The sequence below is a fragment of the Trichosurus vulpecula genome, chromosome 3 (genome assembly GCF_011100635.1).
Source record: "Trichosurus vulpecula isolate mTriVul1 chromosome 3, mTriVul1.pri, whole genome shotgun sequence".
In the NCBI taxonomy this organism is placed as follows: Eukaryota; Metazoa; Chordata; class Mammalia; order Diprotodontia; family Phalangeridae; genus Trichosurus; species Trichosurus vulpecula.
This window is the reverse complement of record NC_050575.1, coordinates 339117701-339133585: the sequence shown is the minus strand read 5'-3', so window position 1 is coordinate 339133585 and position 15885 is coordinate 339117701. Positions and strand designations below refer to the sequence as shown.

The 15885-nt window shown below is 37.2% G+C and overlaps 1 protein-coding gene across 1 annotated transcript; it reads left to right on the top strand.

Annotated features, from left to right (window-relative positions):
* Nucleotides 1–299: 299 nt before the first annotated feature.
* Nucleotides 300–12543, top strand: LOC118842577 (SUZ domain-containing protein 1-like). The gene is made up of 2 exons (XM_036750022.1): nt 300–405; nt 12170–12543. The coding sequence occupies exons 1-2, from the start codon at nt 300–302 to the stop codon at nt 12541–12543; spliced, it is 480 nt and encodes a 159-aa protein (XP_036605917.1).
* Nucleotides 12544–15885: the final 3342 nt, after the last annotated feature.

Genomic DNA, 15885 nt, shown 5'->3' with positions numbered 1-15885 from the left:
CAGTTACTCCCCCGTCCCCACTACCAATGATTAGCACCTTTCGTGGGCTGGGATGGCTGCAGAGGGGCAGGTTGGCAATCATCTCCTGGTATGAGAATTCATCCCTCTCTGTGCACTGGATGACTCCATCCAGCACCAGGACGTTGCCGTAGGTCTTACTGCGGAAGACTAGGATCTCCTGGTAGCGGGAGCGCTGGTGGTGGAGCAGCTCGTCCACCTGCAGGGACATGGCCTGGCCCGGCCACAGGCTGCACGTCTCCCGGAACCAGCCCGCGCGGATGGCTGGGGGCCCGGCCTCCATGGCGGGGCCGGGGGACGCACAGGCCGTGGCGGCCGCAGCACAACGGGGCCAGCAGCGCCCGCACGTCTGCCCTCCCGCCAGCCCGCGCCGCAGCCTCCTGCAAAGCAAATTTAAGATTAATAAGATTGAAAGAAGAAATAAAAACAACTCTTGACCTAATAAATAAGTCTAGGAGCTGGTTTTATGAGGGGGAACGGACTATGATAAACCATTGCTAATTTGATTTAAAAAAAAAAACAAATCAAATGTCCAGTATCAAAAATGGAAAGGGTAAAATTACCACCTATGAAGAAGAAATTAAAGCAATTGTTAGAAAATAATTTGCCCAATTATATGCCAATAAATCTGACAATCTGAGCAAAATCAATAAATATTTGTGAAAATATGAATTACCCAGATTATAAAATTAGGAAATAGAACGACTAAAAAACCCTATCTCAGAAAAAGAAATTGAACAAGCTATTAATGAACTCCCTAAGAAAACATCCCCAGGGCCAGGTGGGTTCACAAGTGAATTTTAACAAACATTTAAAGAACAACTAATTCCAATACTGTGTAAACTATTTGGAAAAATAAGTAGAGTCCTACCTAATTCTTTTTTTGAGACAAATATAGTGCTGACACCTAAACCAGGAAGAGCTAAAACAGAGAAAGAAAATTGTAGACCAATTTCCTTAATGAATATTAACACAAAAATTCTGAACAAAATACTAAGCAGACAATTACAGCAATATATCACAAGGATTATACACTATGACCAGGTGGGATTTATGCCAGTAATGCAAGGCTAGTTCAATATTAGGAAAACTATCAATGTAATTGGCTATATCAATAACAAAACCAACAAAAATCATACGATTATCTCAATAGATGCTGAAAAAGCATTTGACAAAATATAGCACCCATTCCTATTAAAAACACTACAAAGCATAGGAGTAAAGAGAGTTCCTTAATATGATAAGCAGTGATTATACAAAACAGTCAGTAAGCATTATCTATAATGAGGATAAGCTAGTAGCCTTCCAAATAAAATCTCAATAAGATTCACTATAGTTCCAGAAATTTTATCTATAGCAATAAAAGAAGAAAGAGACATTGAAGGAATTAGAACAGGCAATGAAGAAACATAACTATCACTCTTTGCAGATGATATGATGATATACTCAGGAGATCTTAATGAATCAATGAAAAAAGCTACTTGAAATAATTAACAACTTTAGTAAAGTTGCAGGATATAAAATAAATCTCCATAAATCATCAGCATTTCTTTATAGGAACAACAATGCCCAGCAGCAAGAGATACAAAGAGAAATTCCATTTAAAATAACTGTAAACAGTATAAAATACTTGGGAGTCTACCAGCCAAGACAAACCCAAGAACTATATGAACACAATTATAAAACACTTTTCACAAATAAAGTCAGATCTAAACAGTTGGAAAAATAAACATACTCATGGGTAGGCAGAGACGATATAATAAAAATGACAATTATGCCTAAACTAATTTACTTATTCAGTTCATACCAAACTACCAAAAAAAATTATTCAACAGAGCTGGAAAAATAACAACAAAGTTCATCTGAAAAAAGAGGTCAAGCATATTAAGGGAATTAATGAAAAAAAATGCAAAGGAAGGTGGCCCAGCAATACCATAACTCAAACTGTATTATAAAGCAGTAATTATCAAATAGCATTGACTGAGAAATAGAGTGGTGGATCAGTGGAACAGATTAGTTACACAAGACACAGTAGTCAAGGACCATGGTAACCTAGGGTTTGATAAACCCAAAGACCCCAGCATTTTGGGATGATAACTCATTATTTGATGAAAATTGCTGGGAAAACTGGAAAACAATAGGACACAAACTATAGACCAACATCTCACACTGTATTCCAAGATAAGGCCAAAGTGGGTACATAATTTCAATGTAAAGGGTGACATCACAAGCAAATTAGAAGAGCAAGGAACTGTCTACCTGTCAGATCTATGGGGAAGTGAAGAACTTATGGCCAAACAAGAGATAAAGAACATTGTGAAACATAAAATAGATAATTTTGATTATATTAAAATAAAAAAGTTCTTGTACAAACAAAAGCAATCAACCAAGATCAGAAGTCAAACAGAAAGCTGGGAAATAATCTTTACAGCCAGTGTCTCTGATAAAGGCCTAATTTATCAAATATATAGAGAAATACATCAAATTTACAAGAATCCATGCCATTCCTCAACTGATAAATCATCTAAGGATTTGAATAGGCAGGATTCAGATGAAGAAATCAAAGCTATCTATAAGTATATGAATGACTGTAGATTAAAATATGTCTGAGGTATCACCTCATACCTATCAGATTTGTTAATATGACAGAAAAGGAAAGTGATAAATGTTGGAGAAGATGTGGGAAAATTGGGACTTTAATACAATGTTGGTGGAGTTGTAAACAGATCAAACCATTCTGGAGAGCAATTTAGAACTATGGCTAAAGGGCAATCAAACTGTGCATACACTTCGATCCATCAAGACCACTACTTAGGTCTGTGACCCAGAGATCATAAAAAAAGGAAAAAGACCTACAAGAGCAAAAATATTAATAGCAGCCCTTTTAAAATTATTTATTTATTTACTTTTAGTTTTCACCATTCACTTCCATAAGATTTTGAGTTCCAATTTTTTTCTGCATCCTTCCCTTTCCCCCACCCCAAGAGAGCATGCAATCTGATACAGGTCCTACATACAAATTGATATTGAAAATGATTTCACATTAGTCATATTATAAAAAAAGAATTAGAACCAATGGGTGAAGCCATGAGAAAGAACAGAGAGAGAAAGGGGTGGGGGGGAGAGAAAACAAATAGTATGCTTCAATCTGCATTTAAACTGCATAGTTCTTTTCTGGATGTGGATAGTATTTTCCATCATGAGTCATTTGGAGTTATCTTTGATCATTGAATTGCTAAGCAGAGATAAGTGTATCAAGGTTAGTCATTACACAATGTTGCTGTTACTGTGTAAAATGTTCTGGTTATGCTCACTTCACTCAGCATCAGTTCATGTGAGATTGTAGAGGTTTTTCTGAAGTCTGCCTACTCATAATTTCTTATGGAACAGTAGTATTATATTACATTCACATATCATAACTTGTTCAGTCATTCCCCAATTGATAAGCATTCACTCATTTTCCAATTTGTGACCACCACAAAAAGAGCTGCAATAAATATTTTTGTGTATGTGGGTTCTTTTCCTGTTTTTATTATCCTTCAGGATACAGACCTAGAAGAAGTATGTCTAGGTAAAAGGGTATGTAAATTTTTATAGCCCTTTAGTCATAGTTCCAAATTGCTCCACAGAATGGTTGGATCAGTTCACAATTCCACCAGCGAAGCATTAGTGTTCCAATTTTCTCACATCTCCAATATTTATCATTTTCCTGTTTTGTCATGTTAGCCAATCTTATAGGTGTGATGTGGTACCATAGAGTTGTTTCTCTAATCCATAGTAATTTAGAGCATTTTTTCATATGACTATAGATAGTTTTAATTTCTTCCTCTGAAAAGTTCCTGTTCATATCCTTTGACCATTTAGCAATTCTTATAAATCTCATTCAGTTCTCTATATATTTTGGAAATGAGGCCCTTATCAGAGACACTGGCTATAAAAATTCTTTACCAGTTTTCAGCTTCCCTTCTAATCTTGGTTGCATTGGCTTTGTTTGTGTAAAAATTTCTTTTAATTTAATGTAATCAAAATTGTCAATTTTGCATTTCATAATGTTCTCTATCTCTTGTTTGATCATAAGTTCTGCTCTCCATAAATCTAACAGGTAAACTATTTCTTGCTCTCCCAGTTTGCATACAGTAGCAGCCTTTATATCTAAATTATGTACCCATTTTGTCTTTATCTTGGTATAAAGTGTAAGATGTTGGTCTATGCTAGTTTCTGTCATACTATTTTCCAGTTTTTCCCAAAAGTTTTTGTCAAATAGTGAGTTCTTATAGTGGAGGGAATTGGGAGATCTCTTGAGGAAGCAGCTTTTTTGCTACAAAAAATGATGATATAGATCCACAAATGCCATGAAAATTATCTAGAAAGAACACCAGATTGAATGATGTCCATGAAATCCAAAGATAAACATCAGTAAACTTTTTCATCTGGGCAAGGCTACACAAAATGATAGCTAGAAGCTGTAGAAATGGGAAGAGGAGTTCTGCTAGAGAAACCAGGAGTGTAGGTAAACAGACTAGAAACATTCTGTGGCACCTGATTGTAATTGGAAATAAAATGAGAGCTCTATAGGGGAAAAAATAGAAATTAAATAGGAGGTCTATAGGAAATAAGTAGAAAGGGAATAAGCAGTTTAGTAAAGCAGGTGCAAATTTTTACCCAAGTAGCAGACTCCCTGAAAATTAGAATGGATCAGAGAGAAATCAATGACTCTATGGGACAAGAACTATGAAAATAAAAGTCAAAAGCCTCAAAAAATGAGAAGACAATGTAAGATATCTCATTTTAAATCTGACCTGGAAAAGAGATAAAGGAGAATCAACTTGACTACCACACTTTGAGAAAGCAGGAATGAAAACTGCCCAGATCTATGAGAACCAGAGGACAAAGCAAAAAATAGAATGAATTCACAAGTTATATCATGAAAGAAATCCCAAATAAAAACTTCCAAGAACATCAATGGAAAAAGCTTTATCTTCCAGGCCAAAGTAAATACATCGTAAGCAGCTAAAAAACAAAGAGTTCAAATCTGAAGAAATCAGAGTCAGTATCTCACAAGACCTGGTCATGTCCAGCTCTTCATGAACCCATTTGGGGTTTTGTTGGCAAAGATGCTAAAGTGGTTTGTCATTTCCTTCTTTAGCTCACTTTTCCGATGAGGAACTGAAGCAAACAGGGTTAAGTGACTTGATAGCTACCACTAAGATAAAAAGAGAAAGTTTGGAATGCAATATTCCGAAGGCTTATGACCAAGAATAACTTGCCCAACAGGAGTAGATATAAGAATATAGGAGAAAACAATTGATCTTTAATGAAATGGAAAATTTCCAAGATTTCCTGATTAAAAGACTGGAGCTGAGTGGACACCTTAAAATACAAACATACGATTGAAGAGAAACATAGGAAGGTAAATACATTTGGGAAAGACTATATAATGATGAAGTGACAACAGTTGAGAAAACATGCCCATACTTTTCTATTGCAACCAAAACATTCTTCAGAATGAAATTTATGTCACTAAATATTTTCATCAACACAAAAGGAAAGAATATATCAATAAATCATTCATGAAACTAAAAATACCAAAAAAGTAGAAAAATGTTTTAAAACCTCAGCAAAATATAAAAAAAAAATTCTTAAAATCCAAGAAGAGACAAGGAAAATTTAAAGGAAAAGGCCCTGGAGTCAGGAGGACCTGAGTTCAAATGTGGCTTCAGACGCTTGACACACTTACTAGCTGTGTGACCTAGGGCAAGTCACTTAACCCCAATTGCCCTGCCTTCCCGCCTGCAAAAAAAAAAAAAAAATTGAAAAATTTAAAGGAAAAAAAAATCAATGAATTGATTAAGAAAATTAATTCTTTTAAAAATAATAATAGCTAATTTAATTAAAGAAGAAAACAAATCGCCAATACTTTCTTCAAAGTCCTTTAATTGATTATGATTGTATTCAATTGTCAAAAGAATGTGGTTAATGTCAAAAAAAAGCAAAACAAATGAATGAATTAACAAATGAATACATATTAATGTCCCCATACATAAACATAGATAACACATATATGCAAATGAGAAAGGGCAAGTTTTGACCTCAATTGCAAGACAGGAATTCCCTTACTGAAAGTATTCTGTACCACTGAAATCACAAATCTGATTAGAATACAAAAAAGAACTGCCCCATACTTCACACAGGTAAAGTTATAGTTGGAACTAGACAGTTGTGAATAGCAGTTGCAGTAACAAAATTTAGCGCATTTTCATTTCATATCATGAAAGTGATCAAGTTACCATGTCACCTGTGTCCATGGAGAGCAAAATTATCAATCATATCAACTGAAAACATCGAGGTTAGCAATATGTATTGGGCAGAAGTAGAAACAGAGCTAAATGTTCAAGATGAGTCCAAAAGCATTTTTTTGAAACTGTACATAGGAAGAAGAGCAACCAGGAGAAAATGTTCTGTGTCTGATTATGAGTGTAAAAAATGGAAATTTATCAGCTAAGGCATATGAAAAACCATTTGTGGCTCTAAAAGACCCCATCACCACTGAAGCAAGAAAAAAGTTTGACATAGCAAATGGTTTGCTTCACCTAATAAAATGGTATTCAGTCACATTGATAGAGCCTCATCTCTCTTAGATGTACCCATTTCAGGGTCATTCCACAGAAAAAAGAATCTCAGAGATGTGCAAATGTGATATAGAGTTCTTTGCTGGCAAAATGTCATTCTTTATATTCATGGATGACTTCAGCAAAGACCTGGTTAGAGTAACCGAGGACAAAAGTATGTAGTTTACAGATACATAGTAATTCACATAAAATCTAAATCTGAAAGCTTTAATAAAGGCTGTATTAAAAAATAAAAATAAGTAACCCCATTGTTACACTCTCATTGGCACTGTCAAATTGTCTTCCCTTCACAGTCTAAAGGTACACTTGATTAGGATAGCATTAAAATGTCTCACCTGGTAATAATTGCTTTTCCAGAATTGGCTGAACTGCTTCTGGGCAAGAAGATACTGTACCTTGTGAAAAGATCAGAATACACTAGTACATTTCGTACATGAAAGAGATTCCCACTATAATATACCCAACAAGTCGTTAGCTGTTTTCTTCTTGAATACCTCCAAGGAGGTGAAACCCACCCCTTTCTGAAATAGCCCATTCTATTTTGAAGAGCTCTCATTGTTAGGAAGTATTTCTTGATAATAAGTACAAGTTGGAACCTTTACCACTTTCACTCATTATACCTGGTTCTATTCCTTGAGGATAAACAGAACAAGTCTCATATCTCTTGTATATGACAATTCTTCAAATACTTTATCATATCTCCTCTGTTCTTTCTAAGCTTTCTCTTCTCTATGCTAAATATATAAAATTCCTTCAATCAGTCCTCATAGTATATGGACTCAAAGCTTTTCTTCATCCTAGTTGCTCTCCTCTGGGCATTCACCCATTTATGTATGCATTAAAAAAATAGATCCCAGAATATAATATAGTACTCCAGAAGAGGTGAAACCAAAAGAGACTGTCACCTCTCTACTCTTGGGAGCTATACCTCACTTAATATATCCCAAAGACACATTAACTTTATTAGTTACCACTTCACCCTATTGACCATTATTGAGTTTATAGTCCACTAAAAACACCAGATCTTTTTTTGCCTCTTCAGAATTACTCCTACCTAAATTATTCCCAACTCATCTTCTCTTTAAGCAGTTTATTATTATTATCATCTATTATCATGTAACAAAGTATAAGATTTTACAAAGATCCCTGTTGGATTTTATTTTATCAGATTCAGTGCAATCTCCTTTTAGATCTTTATTCTGTTCTTCATTGTGTTATTACCAGTTTTGTGTAAAATGAAAATCAATAAGAATGCCATGTAGGTCCTTATCCAAGTCACTGATAAACGTTAAACAGCACAGGTCCAAGGTTATACCCCTGGCAGTATTCTTCTGAGGACTTCCTTCCACACAGACATTGAGTCATTAGAAACTACTCTGATTCTGGCCATCCACCCCACTTCTGAATCCATCTATTCAGATTATAATATAATCCATATATCCCCAGTTTTACCACAAAATATTACATAATCCTTTATCTAGCAATTTGACAACATCTAAATAAACAATATCCTCAGCATTCTGCTTACAAATATATTTTAGTAATTCTCTCTAAAAAGGAAATGAGATTATTCTGGTGTTACCTGCTCTAGATTAATCTATTATCTCTAATGATCCATTCTAAGATTTTCCTAAGAAATCAAATCAAAGAAAGTCAATTTTATTGGCCCATATTTTCCAATCTCTGTTCATACTTCTTTTTTGAAAACTGGAAATGAGTATTTGGCTCTTACTTATCCTGTGGTACCATTCCTAATAAAATGATCTTTCAAAGATTATAGATGAAGATCTTAATTTTAGATTCTCTCTAGCATAAACTTTTCTGAAACCAGTTACAATTATATCTACTCTGAGTTTATCTTCTTTCTTCATATCACCTTAACATATCTCAGGAAGAAACATACATATGAGCCCATCTCCCACCCAACATCACAAATGGGTCTGAGTTATCTCACTTTATTTTATTTATATTTTTGCACAGTACACAAAGGAAGAGGATCCCAATTAAAAAACCCTCAACACACACATGGGAGGTAGAGGCAAGATGGCAGAGTAATTGGAAGCAATGTAGCCAAGCTCATCTCCATAAACTCCTCCGAACCAATCTAGAAAATTCACTAGAAAGAGTCCTAATGGTTAAATTCAGAGAAATTCAGAATGAGTTCTTTTTGCATCCTAGTTAGGCATAGGGAGATAGATAGGGAGGCCTTTGAAACAATATGCAGGCATTATGCCACAAGCATGCTAGGCACAGAATACTCCAGCTCCCAGGGAGAGAATATATATCAAGGCAAGAGAAAGTCTCAGAACCATAACAGACTAACCCCAGAAACTCAGTGGGGCATTGTAGACGGGAAAGGGGACAAATGGTGGCTTTGTCCTTCACTAGACAGTCCTGGGGTCTAGATGCAAGACAGACTGAGTACAGAACTTGTGTATGGCATTAAAGTTCCCTCATAGATATATGGAGAAAGATGGCTGTTCAGAAGCAAGCAGCAACAGTGGTGGCAGTGGAAGTAGTAGTACTAGGAGCAGCAGCAGTAATGACTGAGACCTCATATGCAAAGCAGGATTTCACTTCTTATATCTAGTCCAGTCTGTAGAAAAATAAACAGGGTGAAAATCTGAGGTCCATTGGTTTCCCAATTGTTTATACATTGATGGAACTTGTCTAGAAACTTCAATTATAAAGCACCTTCCACTTTTTCTTGTAACTGATAGTCATTTAATATCAATTTTGTAACTTCAATAAGGGCCAGACCCTGAACTAATCAACCAGAGGAAAAGTTTGGACCTAACAACTTCTTTGTTCTCTGAACAAACTCAGAGAATACCTCTTCCTGTGTCAACAAGCCCAGATGGGGCTGACTTAATAATATTCTTTCCTCTGTTCATGGCCATTAAGGATGAGACCCTTAACCTGAAACACTATTTTGAATAATGGGACTTTTCCTTCTCTCAGTATTTTATGAACATATACTCTGTTATGGTAAGTTAATGGTAAAGAAAATACAGATATCCTGGATCATAATTTCAATGGACATTTTGTCAGCTCTCTTATTGTGTTTACAACCTATTCAATTAAGAAATTCCTTTCTTATACTGTGATTAAACATACATGGAGATCATAAATTTTGAGTGACACAGACATGCTGAGTTGGGACTGTCCTGAAATGCATTTAAGCCTTCTCATTCTTTTGTTCAGACAGTCAGAACTTATGTTCTGGCTCCTTGTATGTACAGTAAGCTAGCTCTGCTAGCTTTAAGGGAATACACATTATGAATTTACATATCACCTAGCTTGTTTGCCTCCTTTAACCAAACTTTCAGGTCCACACAAACCACAACTGAACTTGTATTTTCTCCTCCAGTAGTAGACCCTTTGATGAAGAAAGTAATTTACCATTAACTAAAAGACCATATAAAGCAAAAGAAAGATATTGGAGGAAAAAATTACAGAATTTTCTAAATTCTTAACAAGAATTCTAATCTTACTTCTGAAGTATAATTTGGAAGGATTGTGTTTCACATTAATAAGAATAGCAATGACTTATTTGTTTGTCAACAGATCTACATTGTTTTGGAAAATTGTAATTTCTTTCTATGCCTGATCAAGATAATATATTTTTTAAATACAATACATATACTCATTCAAAAGAAAAGAACCTGACCTGGAGGTTTTAAGTAGGTTAATTATCTGTCTCCAATAAAATGAGACTTTTATTTACATTTCTTTATATGAAATATAAAATTCAAATTTAAAAGAAGAACCTATCACATATTTCATATATTTCATTTATACATTTGGGGAAGCAGTATGTCAATATAAACCAAATTATTAATGGTTCAATGTCATCTTGAAATCAAGTTTCCAGTGAAGTACCCTAGCCATACTTAACCCCATGCTGTTTATCATCAAATCAGGTTAAAAAGAGTTTGTTAAGTTTGTATTACGTGGCAGACACTGTCCTAACACCCCAGGGAAACAAAGAGAGGCAAAAACCACTCTGCTCTCAAAAAACTCATACTGGAAGGAAGGAGACACTATATACATGATTATGTACAAACAAGAAATAGGATGAATTGCAGATAATCTTGGATGAATGACGCTAGGATTAAGGGGGGATCAGGCAAGGCTTCTTATAGAAGCAAGATTTTAGCTAAAACTTGAAGGTCATGAGGTCAAGGTGAGGAGTAAGAACATCCCAGGGATGGGGGATATCCAGTGCAAATGAAGTCAGTAGATGAAGTATCTTACTTGAAGAAAAAAAAAAGTAAAAAGGGATCAGAATATGAAGGGCTTTAAATGCCAAAGATATGATTTTATATTTGATCCTGGAGGTAATAGGGAGTCACTGCAATTTACTGTATAAGGGATATGACTGGACCTGTACTTTAGAAAGAACAATCTGACAGCTGAGTGGAAGATTGTAGTGGGGAGATAGGTGAGACTATGAAACCAAACAGGAGGCTGTTTAAATATGCCATGTGTAAAGTGATAAATCTGTTCACCAGAGTAGTGGTAGTGTGAAAGAAAAGGAATGTTAGAAATACGCCTGACACTGAAATTCAAGTATCAAGAGCAATTTATTATTATTGAGGAATCCAAATGAATTGGTAAATGTCCCTGGCCAGGATTGGACTCCACCCTTCTTTAGGAAGAGGAAGTGCTGCTTACAAAAATGAGATCAGCTTTATTAGTGTTATATGGACACAGAGTGATGCACCATCAACTCAGTAACTCCCCTCAGAGAGCAGACTGGTGCACTCCCTTCTTCCTCATACACCTCTTCATATGTTCTCTCCTTGATATGTGTAATCATGTTCAAAAATGGTGGAAAACTCCCACCTGTGGGTATGTAAGGTAAGATTCAATTAGCCAATTAAGCATTCATGCTAGCCATTTGACCCAGTTCTCTCTTCAACCCTGACCATTATGTGGCCAATTTAGACCAGTTTTCCTAATATCCTGGGTCTGAACTCTCTACAACACCACAAGGTCCATTCTGATTGGCTGAGGACTGTCATCCTAGATAAGTTTTACTTCTTCTTTGTTTCAGCTGACAATTAATTATTCTGTGGAACTTAACTCTTCTGTGGAAACCTAACTTTCCCTAACTTTACTGATCTCTCAAAGGAAGGTCCCTGTATAGGAGATACGTTAAAAAGTTAGAATTCCAAGGACTTGTTAAATGAGCTGTTTGCCATGTTTATCAATGGACTGGATAATTGCACAAGTATGGCACTTATAAAAGTTACAGATGAGCAAAACTGGGACTGATAATGTACTGGATGGCAGTATTGAGGTCCACAAAGATTGTAAGAGGTAAAAGTACTGGACTGACATGAAAGGATTGAAATTGAAAAGGGACAAATGTACAGTCTTAAACTTAAGTTAAAAAAAATCACTGTTACAAATTCACCAAAGGAGAAGTATTTTTTCCTAGAAAAGTGATCAATATGAGTCAACTGGGTGATGTAATAGGTGTCTCTGCCCCCCATCCCCTCAAAAATGCTCATAAGTCTACATCAAAAGGAGCAAAAAATCGATGTCTCCTCCCAAAGTGCCCATCGTTATTCAGGACCATAGCCTTCCCTCAGGACCCCCTCCTCAAATACGGATCCTCAAAAGGCCCACAAGCAACGGGGTTGTCAGTAGCCCCAACTCTACCAGCAGGCCAGCCCTCCCTGTGAAGTCCTTGGCCCAGCAAGAGGCAGAATACGCTGAGGCCCGGAAGCGGATCCTAGGTAGTGCCAGCTCTGAGGAAGAGCAAGAGAAGCCCATCCTTGACAGGCTGACCAGGATCTCCCAGCCCGAAGACACCAGACAGCCCAATAATGTGATCAGGCAGCCCCTGGGTCCTGATGGTTCACAAGGCTTCAAGCAGCGCAGTTAAATCTGGGAGCGAGAGGATGCTGCCCCGGCTGCCCCCACCACCGCCAAGGTCGTCCGCCATGGGTCGCACTGCCATGGCGGACAGCTGGACTTGAGCAGAGGCAGCGACCTGATTTACTTGCCCTGTGATCCCCTTTGCTCCGCCCACTGTGACCTTGAACCCCGTGCACTGTGACCCCCGACCCCCTCCTCCCACTGTGATTGGCACATCGACAAGGACTGTCCCAAGTCGCTGTAAAAGGAGAAGGTGGGGGCATGAGGTGGGTTGGGGGGCCCACCGCAGACTCAGAGTGGAGAGTCAGATGGTGCCACTTGGGGTGAAGCCAGTGCCAGCAATAACAGTTTATCATGCTCATTAATTTGGGAACCAAGGCTACAGAGAGGAGATCCTAGGGATTTGGAAAGGTGTTTACAAGAGGTTGGGATTCAGTCAGGGGCATCACTATCTAGGCAAAGCTGGATAGTGTTATCAGCCCAGGAGCATCATTCAGAATTTTGAAAGCAATAATCTCACAAAACTACCATGGTTTTACCAAATCTGGTGTTTTATGTTTACCTTTGGGCAACAACTTTCTGGGAGGATCTTGATAAACCAGAGAGAGGCCAAAGGAGGTCAAGTAGAATGATTAAGGATGGGAAATAGCCTGAGGCAATCCAGAGGTAACCAGAAAATAGAGGTAGCAGACAACAGATTTGGGCATGTAAAGCCAGATCAAGTGGGAAGATTCAGGGTGGATTTCAAGGGGGTTCCCAGAGGATATAACCCATCAGCAATGGCTGTGTGTGTGTGTGTGTGTGTGTGTGTGTGTGTACACCACACACACACATTAGAGTCCTCCATCTGTGTATATGTGTGTGTATATATATATATATATATATATGCATCTGTTACATATACATGTATATGTATATATGCATATGTTAGAATCATTTATCTGTATTTCAAATGGATCCCCCATTCCCCAATAACTTAGAATTGACTCTCATTTTGCTGCATCTTTACCTAAAAAATTCAGGGTTTAGAATACTGACCTTTGTTGTTAATTGTTATTTGACAAGAAACACCAAAACCTGAAATCATTTCAGGATTTCATTAGATTATTTGAAAAAGGAGAGAGTCAGGAAAAAAAAAAAAAGATGTGGCTCCCTCCCTGATTCTCTGGGAGGTTACATAGTATATAGAATTCAAAGGAAAATATAAGGACATTTCACTGATTGACCAAAGGCAATAGGGTTGTTTGAGATGTATATTGGCATTTAAGTATAAACATGCAAATTTGGGGAACCCAAAATAAAGCTTTGGATGGACCCAAAACAAAGCCTGAGTGGGATCAAGAATTCCTTGCAGCCATATGGATTCCCTGAAACGTCTCTTAAGTCAGCCTGAACTCTACCCTAAAGCACTGGATTAGAAAATTTTTAGTCACATGAAACTAGTTTCAAACTAATTGTAAATATATAAATTTTAATTTTAAATAATAGGTTATTTTCCCTTACCTTAAGAAGGCCATAAGGGTTTAGGATAAAAGTCATTTTTTTCTACATTCTTCCTAAGCACTGTGGGACTGCCCAATTAACAGAGAAATGGTTCCATTTAACCCAGTAGAAGTGCTGTGAGATCTGTAAAGACTTTTTGGTGAGTATAGGTACTAATATTAAAACACAACATCATTAGAATTACAAAGAGGAAAACATAATGGAGGTGAAGTCCATTAACTTAAACCTTTTCATGTATTTCCAATAAATAAATAATTTAAATGGATAACATTCCCCCCCCACCCCCCCACACACTTAGGTTCTTTACCTAATTTTCCTTAATGTCTTAGTGGAGGGCATATAAAACAGGATGTAGAAAGACAAGGGTGGGCCCAGAATGCCAGCAAAAAGTTTTCTTTGGGACAGTAATGGAGCATGCTCCAAAATAGCATCAAGCTCATGACAAAAGGCAATATGGTGGTGTTTTTCATCTCTCCATAGTGCTAGGGAATCTGGAAGCCTGAAACAACTGTAGAGTTGGCCAGGATTGAATGGGATAAGTCAAAGTGAGGACTTTTTCAGCATGGCTCAGGGCCTCTGCTTGATAGCTGGGCCTAAGTGTTGAGTTACTAGAAACCACCTGACTTCTAGGAATGGGGAACTTAGGGCAGGTGGACCCTTCTTCCCCGCTACCTCAGCAGGAGCCTCACCAAATAAGGATAAAGATATTTTATAGGAGTTTGTATTAGCTAAACTAACACTTCCTTGTTCCTGGGATAGATTTCCCTCATTTAGACTGTGAGCCTGCACTCCACCAATGGGAGTAAAGGCCAGTGGCAGGTGGAGGCTGCTTTGCACTAGGATATAACTCAGCTCTGTTTTCTGGGCCTTGCCTCACCCTACTGACAATCTGTCAGTTTGGAGATACCCTTTCTTGCCAGATTGTAAAATAAAAGATTTTTTTTTTTTTGCTTTTGCCTTGAGAAGTCTGAAAATTATTTAAGGAAAGGTCTGGTCCCGCACAGCATTAAGGGAGGGAATCAAAAATAACTTCTTGTGAGTGAATCTAATTACATTTAGTCCCTTCTTTCACCTCCCACAATAGATTTTAATAGTCAAAACAAAGTGACTTACTCCTGATAGAAAGGTTTCAGACTCCAAGTCACCTAGGGTAGGTAAACATCTTTTCCTTAGAGGATTCTCCTTCAAAGTGTCTTCAATTGACGAAATTCAAATAGATTGGTCAATGAGACGCCCCTTATCTCAAGTATCACTTAAAACCACTTTAGGTGACAATGAGATGCAAGTAGGCTGGTCACAAAAATAATGAAACTAATGGGGTTCCCACCCCCAACCCCTCCCCCTGGGCTGAAGAATGGAATAATAATAATAATAATAATAATAATAGATAATGCCTAAACTTTGAACTACTATCCCTGCTTATTTCATCTCCTTGCCTGTAAGAAAAGATAGTATAGTATCTGGTTTTGCTCCCACAGAAGCTATCCATGTAGTTGAGTCAAGACAATGGCCATCCTGGTGTCAGGGAAACTAGAGAGGCCAATCCAGTTGAACCAGTTCAAGCTTATCATGTCAGTTCAAGGGTCTGGTCTTGGCCAAGGGTCCAGGTCTACCGATTTGTATAATTTGCATATGTTAAAGAGGGAAGGTAGGGGAAATAAAGAATGTAGATTAATCCTAACTCAGATAAGGAAGATCTAATTACTTCACTTCTGCTTCTGTGTCCTCATTATCCTGCCTATATAAACTGTATAACCTAGGAAAACTATGTAAAAAAGTAAAGAATGTAAACTAACCATAACTCAAACAGGAGTGGAGGTGATGATTACCCCTCACTCCTGCTCCC